The following is a 22208-nucleotide window of genomic DNA, read 5'->3' on the forward strand; positions in this document are numbered from 1 at the left end:
TGTTTTTTTCTTTTTCTCTGTGTTCTAACATTCATCCTTTAAAATATACAGTACCAGTCAAAAGTTTGGACACCTACTCATTCAAGGGTTTTTCTTAATTTTTTACTATTTTCTACACTGTACAATAATAGTGAAGACATCACAACTATGAAATAACACCTCATGTAGTAACCAAAAAAGTATTTTATATTTGAGATTCTTCAAAGTAGCCACACTTTGCCTTGATGACAGCTTTGCACACTCTTGGCATTCTCTCAACCAGTTTCACCTGGAATGCTTGAAGGAGATCCCACATATGCTGAGCTGCTTTTCCTTCACTCTGCGGTCCAACTCATCCCAAACCATCTCAATTGGGTTGAGGTCAGGTGATTGTGGAGGCCAGGTCATCTGATGCAGCACTCAATCACTCTTCTTCTTGGTCAAATAGCCCTTACACAGCCTGGAGGTGTGTTGGGTAATTGTCCTGTTGAAAAACAGATGATAGTCCCACTAAGCGCAAACCAGATGGGATGGTGTATCGCTGCAGAATGTTGTGGTAGCCATGCTGGTTAAGTGTGCCTTGAATTTTAAATAAATCACAGACAGTATCAACAGCAAAGCACCATGATACCTCCTCCATGCTTCACGGTGGGAACCACACATGCGGAGATCATCCGATCACCTACTCTGCGTCTCACAAAGACACGGAGGTTCGAACCAAAAATCTCAAATTTGTACTCATCAGACCAAAGAACAGATTTCCACCAGTCTAATGTCCATTGTTCGTGGTTCTTGGCCCAAACAAGTCTCTTCTTCTTACAGGTGTCTTTTAGTAGTGGTTTCATAGCAGCAATTCGAGCATGAAGGCCTGATTCACGCAGTCTCTGAACAGTTGATGTTGAGATGTCTGTTACTTGAACTGTATGAATTATTTATTTGTGCTGTGATTTCTGAGGCTGGTAACTCTAATGAACTTATCCTCTGCAGCAGAGGTAACTCTGGGTCTTTCTTTCCTGTGGCAGTCCTCATGAGAGCCAGTTTCATCATAGCGCTTGATGGTTTTTGCGACTTTAAAAGTTCTTGACATTTTCCGGATTGACTGACCTTCATGTGTTAAAGTAATGATAGATTGTCATTTCTCTTTGCTTATTTGAGCTGTTCTTTCCATAATATGGACTTTGTCTTTTACCAAATAGGGCTATCTTCTGTGTACCACCCCTACCTTGTCACAACACAACTGATTGGCTCAAAAGCATTTAGAAGGAAAGAAATTCCACAAATTAACCGGGCACACCTGTTAATTGAAATGCATTCCAGGTGACTACCTCATTAAGCTGGTTGAGAGAATGCAAAGCTGTCATCAAGGCAAAGGGTGACTACTTTGAAGACTCTCAAATATAACATATATTTTGATTTTACACTTTTTTTGGTTACTATGATTCCATATGTGTTATTTCATAGTTTTGATGTCTTTGCTATTATTCTACAATGTAGAAAAAAATTAAGAAAAACCCTTGAATGAGTGGGTGTGTCCAAACTTTTGACTGCTACTGTATAAATATTTTTTTAATAATATACGACCAACAGATTATCTCCAAGTGAACAGTTGAAGTAGATTATTTTTGCGTTCACATTTAATCTTTACTAATTAATAAATTCTCTCATCCTATCCTCTTTCTCTCTGCTATCCCGTCCTCTCTCCTCTCTTCCTGCCCTACCCCACCTCTCTTCCTTCCCACCCCCTCCTCTCTCCTTCTCTTCCTCCTGTACCTCTGCTTTCTTCCTCCCGTACCTCCTATCCTCTCTTCCTCCCCTAAACCTCTCCTCTCTCTCCCTCACCCCTCCCTTTCTCCCCCCTCTACTCTCTTCCTCTCCTCTTCCTCCCCTACCCTCTCCTCTTCGCCAGGTTGTCCACAGGGACCTAAAGCCCAGTAACATCCTTTATGTAGATGAGTCGGGGAACCCTGAGTCTATCCGGATCTGTGACTTTGGTTTTGCCAAGCAGCTGAGAGCTGACAACGGCCTGCTAATGACTCCATGCTACACCGCTAACTTTGTAGCCCCGGAGGTAAGGCCCGGGAGAGAGTGTGTTTGTGATGATGATTAATACATGCATAGCCCATCAATGCCCCCTATCAGATGGTATTTTGGGGGTTTTAATGGAAAATAAACCATAGAGAGAGATTAGTGATGCACCGATATTACATTTTTGGCCGATACCGATATCCAATATTTTCCTTGCCAAAACCCCCTCGATATATAACATTTTAGCAGCCTTTTAAGCATTCTAGTATAGTTAACACACACACATGGACACAGCGGTCTAAGGCACTGCATCTCAGTGCAAGAGGCGTCACTACAGTCCATGGTTCGATTCCAGGCTGTATCACATCCAGTCATAATTGGGAGTCCCATAGGGCAGCGCACAATTGGCCCAGCGTTGTTCGTGTTTGGCTGCGCTAGGCCGTCATTGTAAAGAAGAATTTGTTCTTAACTAACTTGCCTAGTTAAATAAAGGTTACACACACACTGACCAAAATATATATTTTGTTGGCATTTACATATGTCCCCATTACCAGTGAAACATAATCAAAACCTATTTCTTTCACTTGCTGTGCTGTTTCGTTGTTCAGTCTCAACCAGGATTGCATCATACATGTAAAGCAGTGAAGTTTCAGCTCTGTCTGTCCGTGGCCTCTCTTCCTCGGTGTGCACTGTCACTGTGTCCGTTTCCATCTTGTCCAGCTGTGTATGTAACATTTCAGGTAAATCCTGTTTCTTGTTTGCGTTGAAGTATCGGCCCTTGTACATAGCATCGAGCATGGTGGCGACACAGTAAAGAGAGAATGCCACCGAATCACTTGTTCACAGCCTGTGTGGGCAGTTTTGTTGCCGGGGCCCACTGTTGTCAAGGGCAACTGTTTCATTCGCCAATGTGGGCCAGTAAAAACATCCACCTCGTCGGGAAAAGGTGCAATCTTCACTCCATAGAAACTAGTCAGCACTAATGTCGCACACTAGCTGCTTGCTAACTGGTTAGCTTAGCATTGACAAAGTCAGAACGGGCATGCGCACTCCACTGTTATGTGACAGAATCGGTGGCGTTAGAATTCGGAATTAGAATAGGAATACTACACTGAACAATAATATAAATCAACATGTAAAGTGTTTGTCCCATGTTTCATGAGCTGGAAAAAAAAGACCCCAGAAATGTTCCATACACACATGAAGCTTATCTCAAATTCTGTGCACCTTTTGTTTACATCCCTGTCAGTTTTGACGAGCAGGTGTTTCAATGCCATGACAGAGGGTATCACGTCTGCTGCAGACACAGTTGATGAGCTTATTTCTCCAGTCAGTTGTTTGAATGGAGCTAGCTGGTGTGTTCATGTTTCCAACATGTTCTCAAATGCCATTGAAATGGCATCAGTGGTATGACAACCAGCATATTCATGAGCATGCAATACGACTGTCCTCAGCAAATCTCCGACGACCCTGTCAGACACAGCATGCTCATGGGGCTGATATCGCTCGTCCAAATGTCAGTCGTGAAGCTAATAGCAGTGACACTATTACTGTGTACCTCCGGTAGGGCAACATCTGAAAAATAGTACAAATAAAAGTGTACCGGTGCTTGACCAGTTGGCAAAAGCCAACATCACCCATGACGGAGAACGGTTGATTGTCAAGGGCAATGAGTTCCATTATCTTGGCTTTAATGGATTTCGCCTTGGAGTTGTCTTGCTAAAATTTATTTGCTCTTTCAAATGACTGCTCGATCGATCCACACAGCAGACATTGTGCGCTAGTTTAGGAATGCTGTGTTGCACGTACAGCGTAACATTTTACGTGGCGTCATTACTTGTGTTATATAGGTATTCACGTCAGCTTTGGCATCGGTTTTTGCACATCGCGTTAAACTAGACATCGGGCTGATACCGATGTTGGCATTTTTCGCTGATATCGACATGTTCACTGATATATCGTGCATCCTTTATATATTATGTGTGTGTGTACACTACCGTTCAAAAGTTTGGGGTCACTTATAAATGTCCTTGTTTTTGAAAGAAAAGCACTTATTTTTTTGTCCATTTTAAAATAACATCAAATTGATCAGAAATACAGTGTAGACATTGTTAATGTTGTAAATGACTATTGTAGCTGGAAACGGCAGATTTTTAATGGAATATCTACATAGGCGTACAGAGGCCCATTATCAGCAACCATCACTCCTGTGTTCCAATGGCACTTTGTTAGCTAATCCACGTTGATCATTGTGAAAGGCTAATTGATCATTAGAAAACCCTTTTGCAATTATGTTAGCACAGCTGAAAACTGCTGTTCTGATTTAAAGAAGAAATAAAACTGGCCTTCATACTAGTTGCGTATCTGGAGCATCAGAATTTGTGGGTTCGATTACAGGCTCCAAATGGCCAGAAACCAAGACCTTTCTTCTGAAACTCATCAGTCTATTCTTGTTCTGAGAAATGAAGGCTATTCCATACAAGAAATTGCCAAGAAACTCGAACCAGAATAGAAAGAGGAGTGGGAGGCCCTGGTGCACAACTGAGCAAGAGGACAAGTACATTAGTGTCTAGTTTGAGAAACAGACGTCTCACAAGTCCTCAATTGGAAGCTTTATTATCTAGTACCTGCAAAACACCAGTCTCAACGTCAACAGTGGCGACTCTGGGATGCTGGCCTTCTAGGCCCGGACTTGAACCCAGTCTAACATCTCTGTAGAGACCTGAAAATTGCTGTGCAGCAACGCTCCCCATCCAACTTGACAGAGCTTGAGAGGATCTGCAGAGAATAATGGGAGAAATTCCCCAAATACAGGTGTGCCAAGCTTGTAGCGTCACACCCAAGAAGACTTGAGGCTGTAAACGCTGCCAAAGGTGCTTCAACAAAGTACAGAATAAAGGGTCTGAATACTTATGTAAATGTGATATTTCAGTATGCGTGTGTGTATAGTTTCTGAATGCACTGTATGGTCTAGCAATCGATTGGAGGTCTAATTCCACGGAGAGGGTGAGCAATTTCTCTGTTTAGCATCCCCATAGCAAACAATGTCATTGAGTAACATGGCAATGTTTTACCCTCAACCAGGTCCATAGCACTGAGATGACACAGTAAATCCTTCCCCTCATTCTTTCTTCAAGATGGCGATTTCAGAAATGTATTGAATGCCCTTTCCAGGCCATCAGAGACCTGAAAGACGGTTCATTGTTTCAATTGAAACTTTCACCCGAGATCTATTTCGCCTGCGTCAAAAGGATTTGGGGTATGTTGAGACACATCCGTCTTAAGATAACTAAATATGTATGCATCGACATGAACATTGCCATATAGATAGTTAAACATGTTTGAAGTCACGGGACTTACCGTTTTTGATGTTGCCGTGTTCTAATTTCGCAATAGGAGGAAGCAGCGTCACTGAGGGGGCGTGTCCATCCATAAGCTCTGTCCGATAGGGGGCATCGATGAGCTAGCGTCCTTGTCAACGCACTTTGCCTTTGGGTGTATAACTACACCCAGGTGATGCATGGTGGACAGTGTTGTGACATAATGCTGTGTGGGTTCTAGGTGTTAAAGCGTCAGGGCTATGACGAGGGCTGTGACGTATGGAGTCTGGGAGTGTTGTTGTACACCATGCTGGCTGGGTAAGGAACACACGACATGCCACTCATACAGCTGTGCACTCTATCCCACTCCAACAAAATGTCATGTTCTCACTCACTTACACACATACATTCATTCTCATTTGACTGGTCCTCTGTGCTCTCTCCCTCCCTCCCCCCTCAGCTTCACGCCGTTTGCCAACGGGCCCGAGGACACTCCAGATGAGATCCTGAGCAGGATAGGCAGTGGTCACTTCACCCTGACTGGAGGCAACTGGGATGCCGTGTCGGAAGCTGCGAAGGTACTGTAGGACTGACTAGGACTTGCTGGGTGACATAACTTTTCACGTGATCGTGCCGACCTGAACTGTGCTGGCTTGTATATTTTCTTTTCACAATGTAGTGAAGTGGAACAATGACTAAATGTATTTCCGTTTGGATTTCAAGGATAGAGGTACAGTATATAATCTAAAACTCATCTAACCTCCCAGCTATGTGTCTTTATAGGACCTGGTGTCTAAGATGCTTCACGTGGACCCCCACCAGCGGCTGACCGCAATGCAGGTCCTCAAGCACCCCTGGATCGTCCAGAGGGACAAGCTATCCAACAGCCAGCTGCAGCACCAGGATGCCAAGCTAGTCAAGGTACTATACTGTACACCAGTGGTTACCAAATGGGTCAATCGCGATTGACTGGTCGATCGTCAGTAGTTTTGAAACACCATAACCATCAGATGCAGGTACCATCAGTCCAGTAAAAAATAAAATGATTTCAATTTATGCTTAGCTGTGCTTTCCATGGCTGAGCAGCCGCACACAAGCCTAAGATCACCATGCGCAATGCCAAGCGTCGGCTGGAGTGGGGTAAAGCTCACTGCCATTGGACCCTGGGGCAGTGGAAACACGTTCTCTGGAGTGAGGAATAACGCTTCACCATCTGGCAGTCCGACAGACTAATATAGGTTTGGCGGATGCCGGGAGTAAGCTACCTGCCCTAATGCATAGTGCCACCTGTAAAGTTTGGTGGATGAGGAATAATTGTCTGGGGATGTTTTTCATGGTTTGGGCTAGGCCCCTTAGTTCCAGTGAAGCGAAATCTTAATGCTACAGCATACAATGGCATTCTAGACGATTCTGTGCTTCCAACTTTGTGGCAACAGTTTGGGAAGGTCTTTTCCTGTTTCAGCATGACAATGCACCTGTGCACAAAGCGAGATCCATACAGAAATGGTTTGTCAAGATCGGTGTGGAAGAACTTGACTGGCATGCACAGAGCACTGATCTCAACCCAATCGAACACCTTTGGAATGAATTTGAAATCCGACTGCGAGCCAGGCCTAATCTCCCAACATCAGTGCCCGACCTTACTAATGCTCATGTTGCTGAATGGATTCGAGTCCCTGCAGCAATGTTCCAACATCTAGTGGAAAGCCTTCCCAGAAGAGTGGAGGCTGTTATAGCTGAGGACCAACTCCAATTTAATACCCATGATTTTGTAATGAGATGTTCGACTAGCACATGTCATCATACTGTTAGCCATGTAGTGTATTTCTGGTTGACTTAGCCGACAATTTCATTACAGGTCCAAAAAGTTGGCATTAGAGCGCCATGTTGCACACGCATTGTCAATTGTTCTGCCAATAGCACCATGTGACCTAACTTCATAATTGCTGCAACTATATTTGTCCTCCAAACTGTTGTCTTAACATTGCACTACCTCTTCTCTTCCCACAGGGGGCGATGGCTGCCACCTACTCTGCCTTGAAGAGCTCCCAGCCCACCCCGGAGCTCAAGCCCATCGAGTCGTCCTTCCTGGCCCAGCGACGTGTCAAGAAGCTCCCCTCCACCTCTCTGTAGATCCATCAGAGAGAAACCATGAACACCCCCAGACTCTAGCTAGAACGTCAGCCAGTACAGGAACAAGTCACGGGACTGAAGAGACCAGTAGATCCCCTCTATCTAACCAGCCAAGGACCACTGACTACTCTACTGCCGTCTCCTCCCCTGGCAGTGATATCAATACTCTGCTGCAGTCTCCTCCCCTGTCAGTGATATCAATACTCTGCTGCAGTCTCCTCCCCTGGCAGTGATATCAATACTCTGCTGCAGTCTCCTCCCCTGCCATCGATATCGCTACTCTGCTGCAGTCTCCTCCCCTGCCATCGATATCACTACTCTGCTGTAGTCCCTTCCCCTGCCAACGATATCACTACTCTGCTGTAGTCCCTTCCCCTGCCAACGATATCACTACTCTGCTGTAGTCCCTTCCCCTGCCAACGATATCACTACTCTGCTGTAGTCCCTTCCCCTGCCAACGATATCACTACTCTGCTGTAGTCCCTTCACCCGCCATCGATATCACTACTCTGCTGTAGTCCCCTGTCCTGCAAACGATATCACTACTCTGCTGTAGTCCCCTGCCAGTGATATCGCTACTCTGCTGTAGTCCCCTGCCAGCGATATCGCTACTCTGCTGTAGTCCCCTGCCAACGATATCGCTACTCTGCTGTAGTCCCCTGCCAACGATATCGCTACTCTGCTGTAGTCCCCTGCCAACGATATCGCTACTCTGCTGTAGTCCCCTGCCAACGATATCGCTACTCTGCTGTAGTCCCCTGTCCTGCCAACGATATCGCTACTCTGCTGTAGTCCCCTGTCCTGCCAACGATATCGCTACTCTGCTGTAGTCCCCTGCCAGTGATATCACTACTCTGCTGTAGTCCCCTGCCAGTGATATCACTACTCTGCTGTAGTCCCCTGCCAGTGATATCACTACTCTGCTGTAGTCCCCTGCCAGTGATATCACTACTCTGCTGTAGTCCCCTGCCAGTGATATCACTACTCTGCTGTAGTCCCCTTCCAGTGATATCACTACTCTGCTGTAGTCCCCTATCCTGCCAACGATATCGCTACTCTGCTGTAGTCCCCTGCCCTGCCAGTGATATCGCTACTCTGCTGTAGTCCCCTGCCAGTGATATCGCTACTCTGCTGTAGTCCCCTGCCAGTGATATCGCTACTCTGCTGTAGTCCCCTGCCAACGATATCGCTACTCTGCTGTAGTCCCCTGCCCTGCCAGTGATATCGCTACTCTGCTGTAGTCCCCTGCCCTGCCAGTGATATCGCTACTCTGCTGTAGTCCCCTGCCCTGCCAGTGATATCGCTACTCTGCTGTAGTCCCCTGCCCTGCCAGTGATATCGCTACTCTGCTGTAGTCCCCTGCCCTGCCAGTGATATCACTACTCTGCTGTAGTCCCCTGCCAGTGATATCACTACTCTGCTGTAGTCCCTTGCCAGTGATATCGCTACTCTGCTGTAGTCCCCTGCCAGTGATATCGCTACTCTGCTGTAGTCCCCTGCCAGTGATATCGCTACTCTGCTGTAGTCCCCTGCCAGTGATATCGCTACTCTGCTGTAGTCCCCTGCCAGTGATATCGCTACTCTGCTGTAGTCCCCTGCCCTGCCAGTGATATCAGTAGTTTCTCTTTCCTCTTGGATGGGCTTCTGGGCATGGTCACTTGATGTCAATCAACCTGGACAAGCAACAAGACATGGTTGGGGATGAGGGGGCAGTGGGGTAGGGGCAGGTTATGGCAAATTTGTTAGCAGTATATTTTGGATAAGAGGTGTGTGCGTAAGTTGTGAGACAACCTGCTACCACAGAGGACGTTGATGACCATTGAGGATGTTTCAGTTGTGTTTTTGTTCTGCTGTCGCTTTGATTGGCTCTTCATCTCCCCTCAGCATCGCTGTGATTGGCTGTCGCTAAACTCTCTGCATGTCTGTCTTTCGTGTGTCATTCTCTCTCAAATTGATCAGCTTGCCAAATCGATTAGTTTGTTTTTGCTGTTTTACCATTGAAAGCTGGAAAGGACAATGGCACAAAACGAGATCACAGTCCATCACTATCATTTTCCTACATTTTCAATGAACATTAAAAGAAAAAAAAAAAACGTTTTGCCATAAATGCCTCTCGTTTTTGAGACTATACTGGAACTAGGAATTCTGGGTAATGTAGTCAATTGTAATGTTTTTTCCCAGGCCGAATTTCTCACTCTCACTCTTGCATGACTTGCAGTGCGTATAGTCCAGGGAAGGGCACAGAAAGTTGTTTGCATGGTCTGGTGCAGTGTGGCGTCATGTTGCTTTGTCCTTCTCTTATCTGCACTTTTCTTGGTGACATTGCCGATTCTGAGAAAAAGAAAAGATTTGAGATATGGCCAAATATTTTTATTGTAAAAAAAAAAGAGAAAATAATATCTATAAAGCCACTAACAAGGTGGAATGTTCATCTTTTTTTCCCCCTTTTTTTTCATTGTGTTTTCTTCTTGGATATGTGTATTTGAATGTCGTCTCGCTTGTATTTGCTTTTGTTGTTGAAAGGCATGTTGAACGCGCGCACACACACACACACACACACACACACACACACACACACACACTCACTCACTGTTGGAGCGTCCATGATGGACTCTTTCCCACAGCCCTCCTCTCTCTGTGTTTCAATGTCAAGTATGGTGAGAGTGATTGTCAAAACGATTGTACTGAGCACTCAAATGCACTCTCTCCTTTAAAGATATTCTCCGGTACTTTTGTATACTTAACCAGTAGTTCTGAAAAGTAGCGCCGGCGAGCCAAAAATGGTCCCCGAAAATTGCCTACCACGTCATTGCTCTCTCTTGCTCTGCTGGGTGTGCTTCTTGCTAGTTGTCAGTCAAATAATGAGGGGCTGAAGCTCATTGGCTGAAACTCTAATTAATAGGGGGCTGGCCCACGTGCCGGTAAATGTAGGGAAAATGGTGCCGCACAGCTTCCAGAAAACTGTTGCTTTCAAACTCGGGATTTCTTAGCTAATTGAGATAAGACTGTAATTCTGCTCATAGATTATGCATGTATGAACTACACATTGACACATCCAGCCCAAAGCAGGAGATTTAAAAAAGACTTACTAGTCGCCAAAGTACCGGAGCGTGTCTTTAAGGTCTCTGTAAAGTACATAGGATTTTCTTTTATTTAGACAATCCTTGACAGGAATATTTTTTGTGCTTTTCTGATTTGATTGGCCTGTCTGCTGGTCTTAATCAGGACTTATAAAGTAAATGTTCACAGGTCCTTTCTGTCTCCTATTCAGTTTGACGTTGTCTGAGTAGGAGTGCTGATCTAGGATCTGTCCATATAATCTTATTCTATACGATCTTACAGATACAACTGATCCTGGGTCAGCACTCCTACTCCGAGACGCATTGTGGATACGGGCTGTGGACTCTAGTACAGTATAGGTCACAACAACGTCTTTCTTGACTAGAGGTTCCTATGGGATAGTACATGTCTGCGTGGCTAAGTTTTTTTGGTAGCTTTTAAATTCCTTAAGGGCCGAATTCCTAGACACAGTATCTGCGTTGAACATGCTTTTTAGTCTAGGACTTGTCCGGGAAACTGGCCCCTGCGCCTACAGCATAAATATCCTGTATGTTTATGTAGGCTTGGATCTTTAGTCTTAGATATGTGATGCATATCTGTAGAAAGGAAGGGATAACTCTTTCTATGGGAAACGCATTATTAAGAAGAAACAGCTCAAGATGAAGGGAACGTTTGACTAAAACAAGAAATAACAGCAACCACCCACTGGGACTCCTCGTAGTAACAGTAGCCCATCTGCTACAGTAGCATAGTGACATTACTACAGTTGCAAAGTATGAAAACCCCTTTCATCTCAGATCAAGTGGAATACATAGTTATGTTTATTTATTTTTTTAAATCAAGTTCTTTATAGCTTTTTCATTTCCTTTTTTTTATTTAACCTTTATTTAACTAGGCAAGTCAGTTAAGAACAAATTCTTATTTAAAATGACAGCCTACCGGGGAACAGTGGGTTAACTGCCTTGTTCAAGGGCAGAGCGAGCTACAAAGGTTGAGATTAAACGTTTAATTTACTATGATGATATTTACCTCCTTTTGTCTGTTCTATTTTGTTGTACCTTTTCTTATAAGGGTCCATAAACATTTCTCGTGGCAAAAACACGATTCACCAGTGAATTGCAACCTAACTCAGACACGTCCCACGATTATGCCATCTAGAACCAATGAAATGACATCTTTGCTGCCTAGATTTGTTTTGTTGCCACGACCATTGTGTTTGGACCCTGAAGTGGGTGCTTTCTTTGGTATGGAACTATTCTATGTGTTTGTTCCTCTTGCTTTGTATTCCCTTCTTTCCTGGTTTTCCATGTGGGATGGGATGGGGTGAACTTCCTGGTTTTCCATGTGGGATGGGATGGGGTAGTTCACCCTCTTCTGCCATTGCAGCAGTGGGGATTCAGGCCTATAGGGAGTTCTGATGAGATGCCTTTCTATTAAAAAAACTTTTCTCTGCGCTGATCGAAGACTGCTCTGTGTCAGCTTTAACATTTTCTGTCGTATGTGGACTTTAATAATATGATACAAACAGCAGGTCTTGGATACAACACAAATTGCAAATACTGGGTCTTTGCAAAATCCTTTCAAATGGGACTTGTACATGGTCCTATATTCTTGTCTGTATGATTTTTATACCATTTTCATGGACCAACCCTTTAGCATAGCACCCCGTATTATTGGCATATTCAACAGTGTTTAAGAAATATATTACCTTCAACAGTGTTCTCGTAATCAAGCCATCAATGTTTTGTAATTATTGGTGTCGTAAAAATGTTAGCAAATAGTAGCATTTTCACTGAAATGACATGCTTTCAGCTTTTTGATAATCGGTTTATCCAATAACAAAAAAAGTCCCGTATTATCGGCGTATGGTCCCCAGTTATTGGCCACCTTACTATTTTGTTTAAAAAAGACAGCCTTGTATCTGAAGTGTTTACTGGATAGTTGGCTAGCCTTCCGGTAAAAAACAATTGCTTGCCTGAAATCCGTTATCTATATTTCAGAGGTAAAAAAATTGATATTAAATGACATGGGTCTGTCACGCAGTCGAATTTTATAATATACAGCGTGTCCCACAAAATGGGTGTGTAACTTTTTTGAAAACTCCATTATTTTCCAGTCCATTTAAATGTTGGGCTTGAGGTGATTTAGTTAGGGGGTGTCCGATGTTGGGGGGGCGGGGATTAGCTAAGTGTAGTGTTCTAGACCCTGTGCTGTATTGATTGACAAGAGTGGTCCTTTTTAAAAACAACAGTGTAGGTGTGCTACACAAGCAGAAGAACACTGTGTGCATCTCACTGCCTGTCTGTTCATGTCCTCCCCACCTTCCCAAAGGTCCTCAAATGCACTCAGAGCAGCTCCTGTGATGGAACTCTGCTGCGCACACACACACACACACTCTCCCAGGCATCCTCTCCTCTACTGCACCATGCCATTCTGCTATATAACACACATGTCCTGAACACACACACCTGAAACAGAGTGAAACACACTCTCACCTAAACAAGAGTTTAATATCTGCACATAATTGACTGCTTCCCCTTGCACATGCTTCTGTACAATTACATAAACTCGTAACGTGTATATAAACAGCTACACAATACTTTATTCTGTTCAACATCAAATAGAACTGTCTCCCTCTGCCACGTCCCGTCAGTGCACTTCTTACGCTCTCTCTAGCCTCCCACACACATACTGACTGACTCAGCCCAACCGGTAACAGCTGCCAGTAACTACCGGTTCCCGGTATTGATTACAGTACGTGCATCTGAACCGTTCAGAGGATGGAGAGAAGACATCATCATCTGTCCTGCTGTCTGTTCGAGACAGGGCGGAGGCTCCCGTTACATTACAATGGTCTCCTCTCTGAAAGACTTTCTGGTCTTCCTCCTAAAAGGAACCCTATTCCCTATGTAGTGCACTACCTTGGATCAGGGCTCTAGACAAGAGCAGTGGTGGGAGAAAGTACTAAACTGTCCAACTTTGGTGAAAGTATAAAGTACATGCTATGCATCACATTTCCTATATTAGGCAAACCAGATGGCACAATTTTCTTGTTTTTTAAATTTACGGACAGACGGGCACACTCAGAGGCAGTAGGGATGATAATGTTATATTGATAGGTGTGTGAATTAGGCCGTATTACTGAGTGTTCATACCTCTTGACCTAATCCACATTTTGTGTTAATTCAAAATTGATTAAATTGTTTTTCTCTCAACCATCTACACACAATACCCCATAATGACAAAGTGGAAACATGTTTTCGACTGTTTTGCAAATGTATTGAAAATGAAAAGTATTCACCCCGAGTCAATACATGTTAGAATCACCTTTGGCAGCGATTACCGCTGTGAGTCTTTCTGGGTAAGTCTCTAAAGCCTCGTTCTCACTGCAGGCCTCAATGCTCAAAATCTGTTTTTGTTTTTACAAATCCGTTTTGAACTACTGACTGTCTAAACAGCAAGTTACAAGTGACCAAATCAGATGTGTGTTCAGACAGCAGTCATTTGACCAAATCAGATGTGTGTTCAGACAGCAGTCATTTGACCAAATCAGATGTGTGTGCTCAGACAGCAGTCATTTGACCAAATCAGATGTGTGTGCTCAGACAGCAGTCATTTGACCAAATCAGATGTGTGTGCTCAGACAGCAGTCATTTGACCAAATCAGATGTGTGTGCTCAGACAGCAGTCATTTGACCAAATCAGATGTGTGTGCTCAGACAGCAGTCATTTGACCAAATCAGATGTGTGTGTTCAGACAGCAGTCACTTGACCAAATCAGATGTGTGTGCTCAGACAGCAGTCATTTGACCAAATCAGATGTGTGTGCTCAGACAGCAGTCATTTGACCAAATCAGATGTGTGTGCTCAGACAGCAGTCATTTGACCAAATCAGATGTGTGTGCTCAGACAGCAGTCATTTGCTGACTAGGCTACGCTAGTTGTCATAGTAACAACGGGTATGTGTGAAATGGTGTAAGCTGATTGGTCGTGGTGCTCGTGCTTCCTGTAACTCAGAAGTTATGTAGCAAGCTAAGGTGACAACGACTCCCATGGAAGTTTCCTAGTTGCTTTGAATGTTCAAAATTATAGGGTAAGAAAAAATAAAAAAAAGGTTAAAGCCTCGAGTCCTTTTTGGCCAGCCACGGCTGTCCGCTAGCTAGCTGTTTAGCTTTCTAGCACATTCAGTAATTTGTTTGTAAACTATTAACAAGCTAGTTAGCTACCACATGTTATTGTCAAACTGTCAACTGAACAGCTAGCAAGTGGCAAGATATGCCAAACAGTCTAAAAACCACTTCTGGGCAAATAAATCCAATTTGACTGTTCAGATGGCTAGGAATCAGATTTGTATCTGACTTCAAACCACGTCCCCACTTCCGCCATGTCATGATATACAGTGCCTTCAGAAAGTGTTCACACCCCTTGACTTTTTTCAAACTTTGTTGTCTTACTGCCTGAATTTAAAATGGATTAAATTGAGATTTTGTGTCAAAGTGGAATTGTGTTTTTAGAAATGTTTACAAATTAATAAAAAATGAAAAGCTGAAATCTCTTGAGTCTATAAGTATTCAACCCTTTTATGGAAAACCTAAATAAGTTCAGAAGTAAAAATGTGCTTAACAAGTCACAAGTTGCATGGTCTCACTCTGTGTGCAATAAGTGTTTTACATGATTTTTTTTTGAATGACTACCTCATCTCTATACCCCACACATACAATTATCTGTGAGGTTCCCCAGTCAAGGAGTGAATTTCAAACACAGATTCAACCACAAAGACCAGGGAGGTTTTCCAATGCATCGCAAAGAAGGGCACCTATTGGTAGATGGGTAAAAATGAAACAAAAAGCAGATATTGAATATCCCTTTCAGCATGGTAAAGTTATTAATTACACTTTGAATGGTGTATCAATACACCAAGTCACTACAAAGATACAGGTGTCCTTTCTAACTCGATTGCCTGAGAGGGAAACTTCTCAGGGCTTTCACCATGAGGCCAATGGTGACTTTTAAACAGTTAGAGATTAATGGCTGTGATAGGACAAAACGACTGAGGATGGATCAACAACAGTAGTTTCTCCACAATACTAACCTAAATGACAGTGAAAAGAAGGAAGTCTGTACAAAATACAAATATTCTGAAACATGCATCCTGTTTGCAGTAAGGCACTAAAGTCAACCTGCAAAAAATGTGGCAAAGAAATGAACTTTGTCCTGAATACAAGTGTTATGTTTTGGGCAAGTAAAACACATCACTAAGGTACCACTTCATGTTTTCGAGCATGGTGGTGGCCTGCATCATGATATGGGTATGCTTTTCACCGGCAAGGACTAGGGAATTGTTTTTATAAAAATAAACAGAATAGAGCTAACCACAGGCAAAATCCTAGAGGAAAACCTGGTCTGCTTTCCAATAGACACTGGGGGACAAATTGACCTTTCAGCAGGACAATAACCTGAAACCCAAGGCCAAATGTACACTGAAGCTGCTTACCAAGATGACATTGAAAGCTCCTGAGTAGCCTAGTTAGTTTTGACTTAAATCAGCTTGAAAATCTATGGCAAGACTTGAAAATGGCTGTTTAACAATGATCAACAACCAACTTGACAAAGGTTGAAGAATTTTGAAAAGAATAATGGGCAAATGTTGTCCAATTGAGGTGTGCAACGCTCTTGGGGCCCAATTCCGACTTAGGATATTACATCTTTCTTACGCACGCCTTTCCTACGCACTTCTCAGTTGTTGGTATTCAGATTTACCTTATGATGGTGTGTAAAGGGCTTTGCAGGCATGGTTCTCTTGCGCATGCTGAATAAATGTATTTCAACTGCTGAAAACCCTCCCACTTGCTGGCCAACAGATTTTCTTGTGGAGTTTTCATTCAATAGGGTATTCAGTACATTTATCTAAAGCCATTCCTTTAAATGTGGTGTACCTTTTTTTGATTCGAATTTTGTTGACAGACTAGAATATATCGAGAGAACAGCTTCCGAAAATAGGGATCAATGCAAGAAAGCCATCTAAATATATGCATATTTGTCTCTGCTTCGGCACCAACTGGTAGATTCTTGTGGATTTAGGCCCATTTTATGATTTGGAAAGTATGAATCCTTGGTGTTGGAGGGCCAGTAGGAGGCACTCTTTCCTCTGGTCTAAAAAATATCCCAATGCCCCACGTAGGGTGCCGTCTTTCGGATGGGACGTTAAACGGGTGTCCTGACTCTGAGGTCATTTAAAAATCCCATGGCACTTATCGTAAGAGTAGGGGTGTTAACCCCGATGTCCTGGCTAAATTCCCAAGCTGTCCTTCATACCATCATGGTCACCTAATCACCCCCAACTTACAATTGGCTCATTCATCCCCCTCTCCCCTGTAACTATTCCCCAGGTCGTTGCTGTAAATGAGGTGTTCTCAGTCAACTTACCTGGTAAAATAACTGTAAAATAAATACATTTTAAAAAAGAATACAAAAACATTTGGAGTCTTTACACACATATATAGATTTATCAAAAACAGAGGTTTGATTCATTCTGAAAATGTCCACATTCAGTTCTTTAACCCATGGTAATTGTGGAAGATTAGTGTACATAGAATTATAATAGGGAGATTAGTGTACAATTGTAGGCTATACCCTCGTCGGGTTCAAACTGTTATGGCTTGGTCTGTGCTCAGCACCATAATGACTTATTTAGCCTATTTTTTTTATATTTTTTTATATTATCAACTGTTAACTTACTAATGATCCTCATCAACAACCGTGACTGTTTACAAAGGAAGCAAATGAAGGTAAATTAAACAATGTACTTAAATGGAATGATAATGTAGGCTATACCAACTGAAGGGAAGTAACAGTAAATTGGCAGTTGAATATGTGGTTATTAGGCCTACTGGTGGACGATACTGAAAGTGACTAATATTTAGCTTGATAGAAATAGGAAACGGAGACAGTCGGGGTAGCCTATAATTAAGACATTAGAGAGTGCAAATTAAAAGGCAGTACAATTTAAATTCTGCATAATCTTTCACTTTTTTTTTTATAATTGTTTTTTACTGTGGGCTAGTTTGTCGATATGCTTCAGTTTGCTGCCGTATGAATGGTTTCACATTCGTCTCCAGTGATTTGAGGTAAAATATATCTAAAAACAAGTGTCATTTATAATTCCTTTATCCAAACAGATTACTCATTCCCCCAGCTCTTCATAATAGCTCTTATCCAGCTGTAAATAACAGTGCAGAATAAAGTAGATGCTTTTTCCACTTGGAACCAGTAGGTTTGCTAGACATTATTCATGGTTTACTCTTATGTAAACGTGGTGGAAATATTAGAGGATTAAGTCGAGGTCAGAATACAGCGTATCTGCAGACACACCTCCGCCACACCTTCTTTTCTTAGATCTCCACCCAGAACGAATAGCAGGTGAAGTTCGTCAGAATACGCATAGAGAGAGAAGTGCATAAAAAGGGAATAACGTTCCATTTAAACGTTCTTAACTCGGGTTGAAATCGGGGCCAAGACTTACCCAGAAAGACTCACAGCTGTAATCACTGCCAATGGTGATTCTAGCGTATTGAATCAGGTGTGTGAATACTTACGTAAATTTGATTTCTGTATTTTTTTTTCAATAAATATGCTAAATTTCTAAAAACATGTTTTTCACTTTGTCATTATGGAGTATTGTGTGTAGATGAGTGAGGAAAACGCATATTAAATTCATTTTGAAATCAGTCTAACAAAATGTGGAATAAGTCAAGGGGTACAGTATGAGTACTTTCTGAAGGCACTGTACCTGGACCACCTATTGAGATGTGCCTTTTAAGTGAATCCAGGTGTTAAATGGAGACTGGAGTTCCACTTTAACCACACTTAAAGTATTTAAGTAAAAATACAGTATTAAATACAGTAAAAATACAGTATTAAGTTTTATTTTTGCAGATATCTGTACTGTACTTTACTATTTATTTTACTTTTTTGTGTGTGGCTCAGTTGGTAGAGCATGGTGTTTGCAACGCCAGGGTTGTGGGTTCGATTCCCACGGGGGACCAGTACGGGGGGAAAAAATGTATGCGCTCACTACTGTAAGTCGCTCTGGATAAGAGCGTCTGCTAAAATGACAAAAATGTAAATGTTACTATTTATATTTTTGACTTTTACTCTGCTACATTCCTAAAGAAAATAATGTACTTCTAACTCCATACATTTTTCCTTGACCCCAGAAAGTACTCGTTACATTTTGAATGCTTAGCAGGACAGGAAAATGGTCCAACTCACACACTTATCAAGAGAACATCCCTGGTCATCTCTACTGCCTCTGATCTGGCAGACTCACTAAACATGAATGCTTCATTTGTAAATGATGTCTGAGTGTTGCCCTTGGCGTCTGGTTTGCTTAATCGGGATCGGACCCTTTTTTTTTTCACCTAAAATGACGTACCTAAATCTAACTGCCTGTAGCTTAGGACCTGAAGCAAGGATATGCATATTCTTGATACCTTTTGAAAGGAAACACTTTGAAGTTGATGGAAATGTGAAATTAATGTTTTTTTTTAATTATTTATTTTTTCACCTTTATTTAACCAGGTAGGCTAGTTGAGAACAGGTTCTCATTTACAACTGCTACCCGGCCAAGATAAAGCAAAGCAGTGCGACACAAACAACACAGAGTTAGTTACACATGAAGTAAACAAGCGTACAGTCAATAGAAATGTAGGAGAATATAACACATTAGATCTGGTAAAAGATAAATAGAAATGCATGTTTTTTGGTTTTGTATTATTTTTTTGTTCCATCTTTGAAAGGCAAGAGAAATGCCATACATTAAGATAGGATCATAGGTGTAATCTAGATTTTGTCCACAAGATGGCTGCAGTGTGTGTGCAAAGTTTCAGACTGATCACCACCCAATACTTTGCATCAAGTTTGCCCAAATGTGCCAAATTGGTCAATTTATACATTTTCAAGTACTGCTATGGTAATACAGATTTTAAGGTTAAACAATCCCAGGAATGTCATACATGATGGATCATTAGCTTCCCTACAGAAAATACACAAACCTTCACACATCTAGATGGCTGGGGGTGGAGTCAGAGACAGCAATGGGCTCAAAACATAGAACCCAGTTCCTACATTTGAATATAAAATGATGCTTCATTTTATCTCTGGGACCCTCAGGGTGACAAATCAGAGCAAGATCACTGAATGTAAGTACATTATTTACCTTCAGAGGTGAATATATCAAACCAGTTGCAGTGATACAAGTGTTTTGTTGTGCATAATCCTCAAACAATAGCATGGTATTTTTTTCTGTAATAGCTACTGTAAATTGGACACTGCAGTTAGATTAACAAGAATTTAAGCTTTCTGCCCATATAAGACATGTCTATGTCCTGGAAACTTGGCTGTTGTTTACAACTTTTTCTTGTCACATTATCGCATATTGAGCAACAACCGTCCCGGTTTAGGGACACCGATCCCATGGAGGTTAATAATGTAAGGAATTTGAAATTATTTATAATCTTACTTTTGATACTTAATATTTTACAATTTTACATCGAGCACACAGTCATGCAATCTCCATAGACAAACAGTGGCAGTAGAATGGCCTTACCGAAGAGCTCAGTGACATTCGACGTGGCACCATCACAGGATGCCACCTTTCCAACAAGTCAGTTTGTCAAATTTATGTCCTGCTAGAGCTGCCCTTGCCAACTGTACTGTAAGTGCTATTATTGTGACGCGGAAACATCTAGGAGCAACAACGGCTCAGCCGCGAAGTGGTAAGCCACACAAGCTCAGAACGGGATTGCCGAGTGCTGAAGCGCGTAACACATCAGCAAAATAACTGTTTGTCGGGAGCTTCATGAAATGGGTTTCCATGGTCGAACAGCCGCCCACAAGACTACGATCACCACTCGCAATGCCAAACATCAGCTGGAGTGGCGTAAAGTTAACCGCCATTGGGCTCTGGAGCAGTGGAAACACGTTCTCTGGAGTGATGAATCACGCTTCACCATCTGGCAGTCCGACGGACGAATCTGGGTTTGGCGGATGCCAGGAGAACGCTACCTGCCCCAATGCATAGTGCAAACTGTAAAGTTTGGTGGAGGAAGAATAATGATCTGGGGCTATTTTTCATGGTTTCGGGCTAAGCCCCTTAGTTCCAGTGAAGGGAAATCTTAACACTACAGAATACAATGACGTTCTAGATCCTTCTGTGCTTCCAACTTTGTGGCAACAGTTTGGGGAAGGACCTTTCCTCCCCGAACACAAAGCGAGCATTTCTTATTGTGCAAGTACAGATAGTACTTCCCCGTTTCACACAATTTTTGGAAAATGTTCTTCCGTTATGTTCCTACTAAACACAAGTCTGTGTGGTTTCGAGGCAGTGGTTTCGAGACAGCTCTAGATAGAGACAGGAGTGTCAATTGTCCTGCGGATGAGTAACCATGTCTGAAAGTCCTAAGACGCAGAGTGAAGGCTGCCTATGACGACTCCTGTCTCTGTTTAGGCAGCAGTTCTCCGTCTCTGTGTGGGCAGCAGTTCTCCGTCTCTGTGTGGGCAGCAGTTCTCCGTCTCTGTGTGGGCAGCAGTTCTCCGTCTCTGTGTGGGCAGCAGTTCTCCGTCTCTGTGTGGGCAGCAGTTCTCCGTCTCTGTGTGGGCAGCAGTTCTCCGTCTCTGTGTGGGCAGCAGTTCTCCGTCTCTGTGTGGGCAGCAGTTCTTGGCGATGCAGAGAGCACTAACCCCTCTCACTCCAAAACAGTAAAGCTTCATAAACATTTTTGATACCACTACAGTATGTACTATCTAGTATCTACTGAACAACCTGATTTAATGGGTGTTTTATGCAGTTGTTTTTTATTGCTCTTTCTGGCTGATGTGAGCTGAATTCTGATTGTGCCTCTTAAAAGCTTTTGTTAGTGCTGTGTTACTGCATACACAAGCACGAAAAAATATGGACTTCTCTGTCTCTCTCTCTCTCAGCAGGTGATTTGTCTCTCCAGTTCCTCTGCAGCCCAGTAAAGCTCCCTCAAAGTAGAGCATACTCTGAAACTGTACACACAGGCACTATGCTATCCCTGTGAGCAAAATATGTTTTTTTTTGGTTGAAAATCCATATTTTTAAATATCTTGTGCTCACTGTGATGCAGCCAGCATGCACAACAAGGAAATGGGCAGGCCTGTTAGACCTATTTGGAGCATTCGGGGTCAAACACTTATTTTAATACACAGATGCATGTTACTACAAATTGTATCCCCAATTATCATGCTTCTGACGTTGTAATGGGTGCAACAAGCCATTACTGAATAACTTGCAACCCAGTCCTTCCACCAACGTGACATCTTACTACCAAGATACTACCATGCATTCCATACACCCTAGCTGCCAATGGAGTCCCCCTGTTCCTGCCCTCTCTCCCCAATCCCCAATCAGACCTCATGATTCACAATCGAGAGCATCCTGTCACAGCCTGGTATGGCAACTGCAATGCCCTCAACCGCAAGGCTCTCCAGAGGGTGGTGCGGTCTGCACAACGCATCACTGGGGGTAAACTACCTGCCCTCCAGGACACCTACAGCACCCGATGTCACAGGAAGGCCAAAAAGAGCCGCAGCCTGTTCACCGCAGCCTGTTCACCCCGCTATCATCTAGAAGGCGAGGTCAGTACAGGTGCATCAAAGCTGGGACCGAGA

The 22208-nt window shown here is 42.9% G+C and overlaps 1 protein-coding gene across 6 annotated transcripts in view; it reads left to right on the forward strand.

Moving 5' to 3' along the window:
* The window catches only part of LOC106612640 (ribosomal protein S6 kinase 2 alpha), an 88055-nt gene extending 76080 nt beyond the window's left edge, over window positions 1-11975 (forward strand). For all 6 annotated transcript variants that reach the window (XM_014214040.2, XM_014214199.2, XM_014214259.2 and 3 more), the window contains 5 exons: window positions 1886-2047; window positions 5566-5642; window positions 5785-5902; window positions 6108-6245; window positions 7335-11975. In XM_014214040.2, the coding sequence (XP_014069515.1) occupies window positions 1886-2047; window positions 5566-5642; window positions 5785-5902; window positions 6108-6245; window positions 7335-7457 (618 nt within the window). In that variant the 3' untranslated portion in view covers window positions 7458-11975. The remainder of the gene's footprint in view (window positions 1-1885; window positions 2048-5565; window positions 5643-5784; window positions 5903-6107; window positions 6246-7334) is intronic.
* The last annotated feature ends 10233 nt before the right edge of the window (window positions 11976-22208 follow it).

Source organism: Salmo salar, chromosome ssa01, assembly GCF_905237065.1.
Source record: "Salmo salar chromosome ssa01, Ssal_v3.1, whole genome shotgun sequence".
NCBI classification, from domain to species: Eukaryota; Metazoa; Chordata; class Actinopteri; order Salmoniformes; family Salmonidae; genus Salmo; species Salmo salar.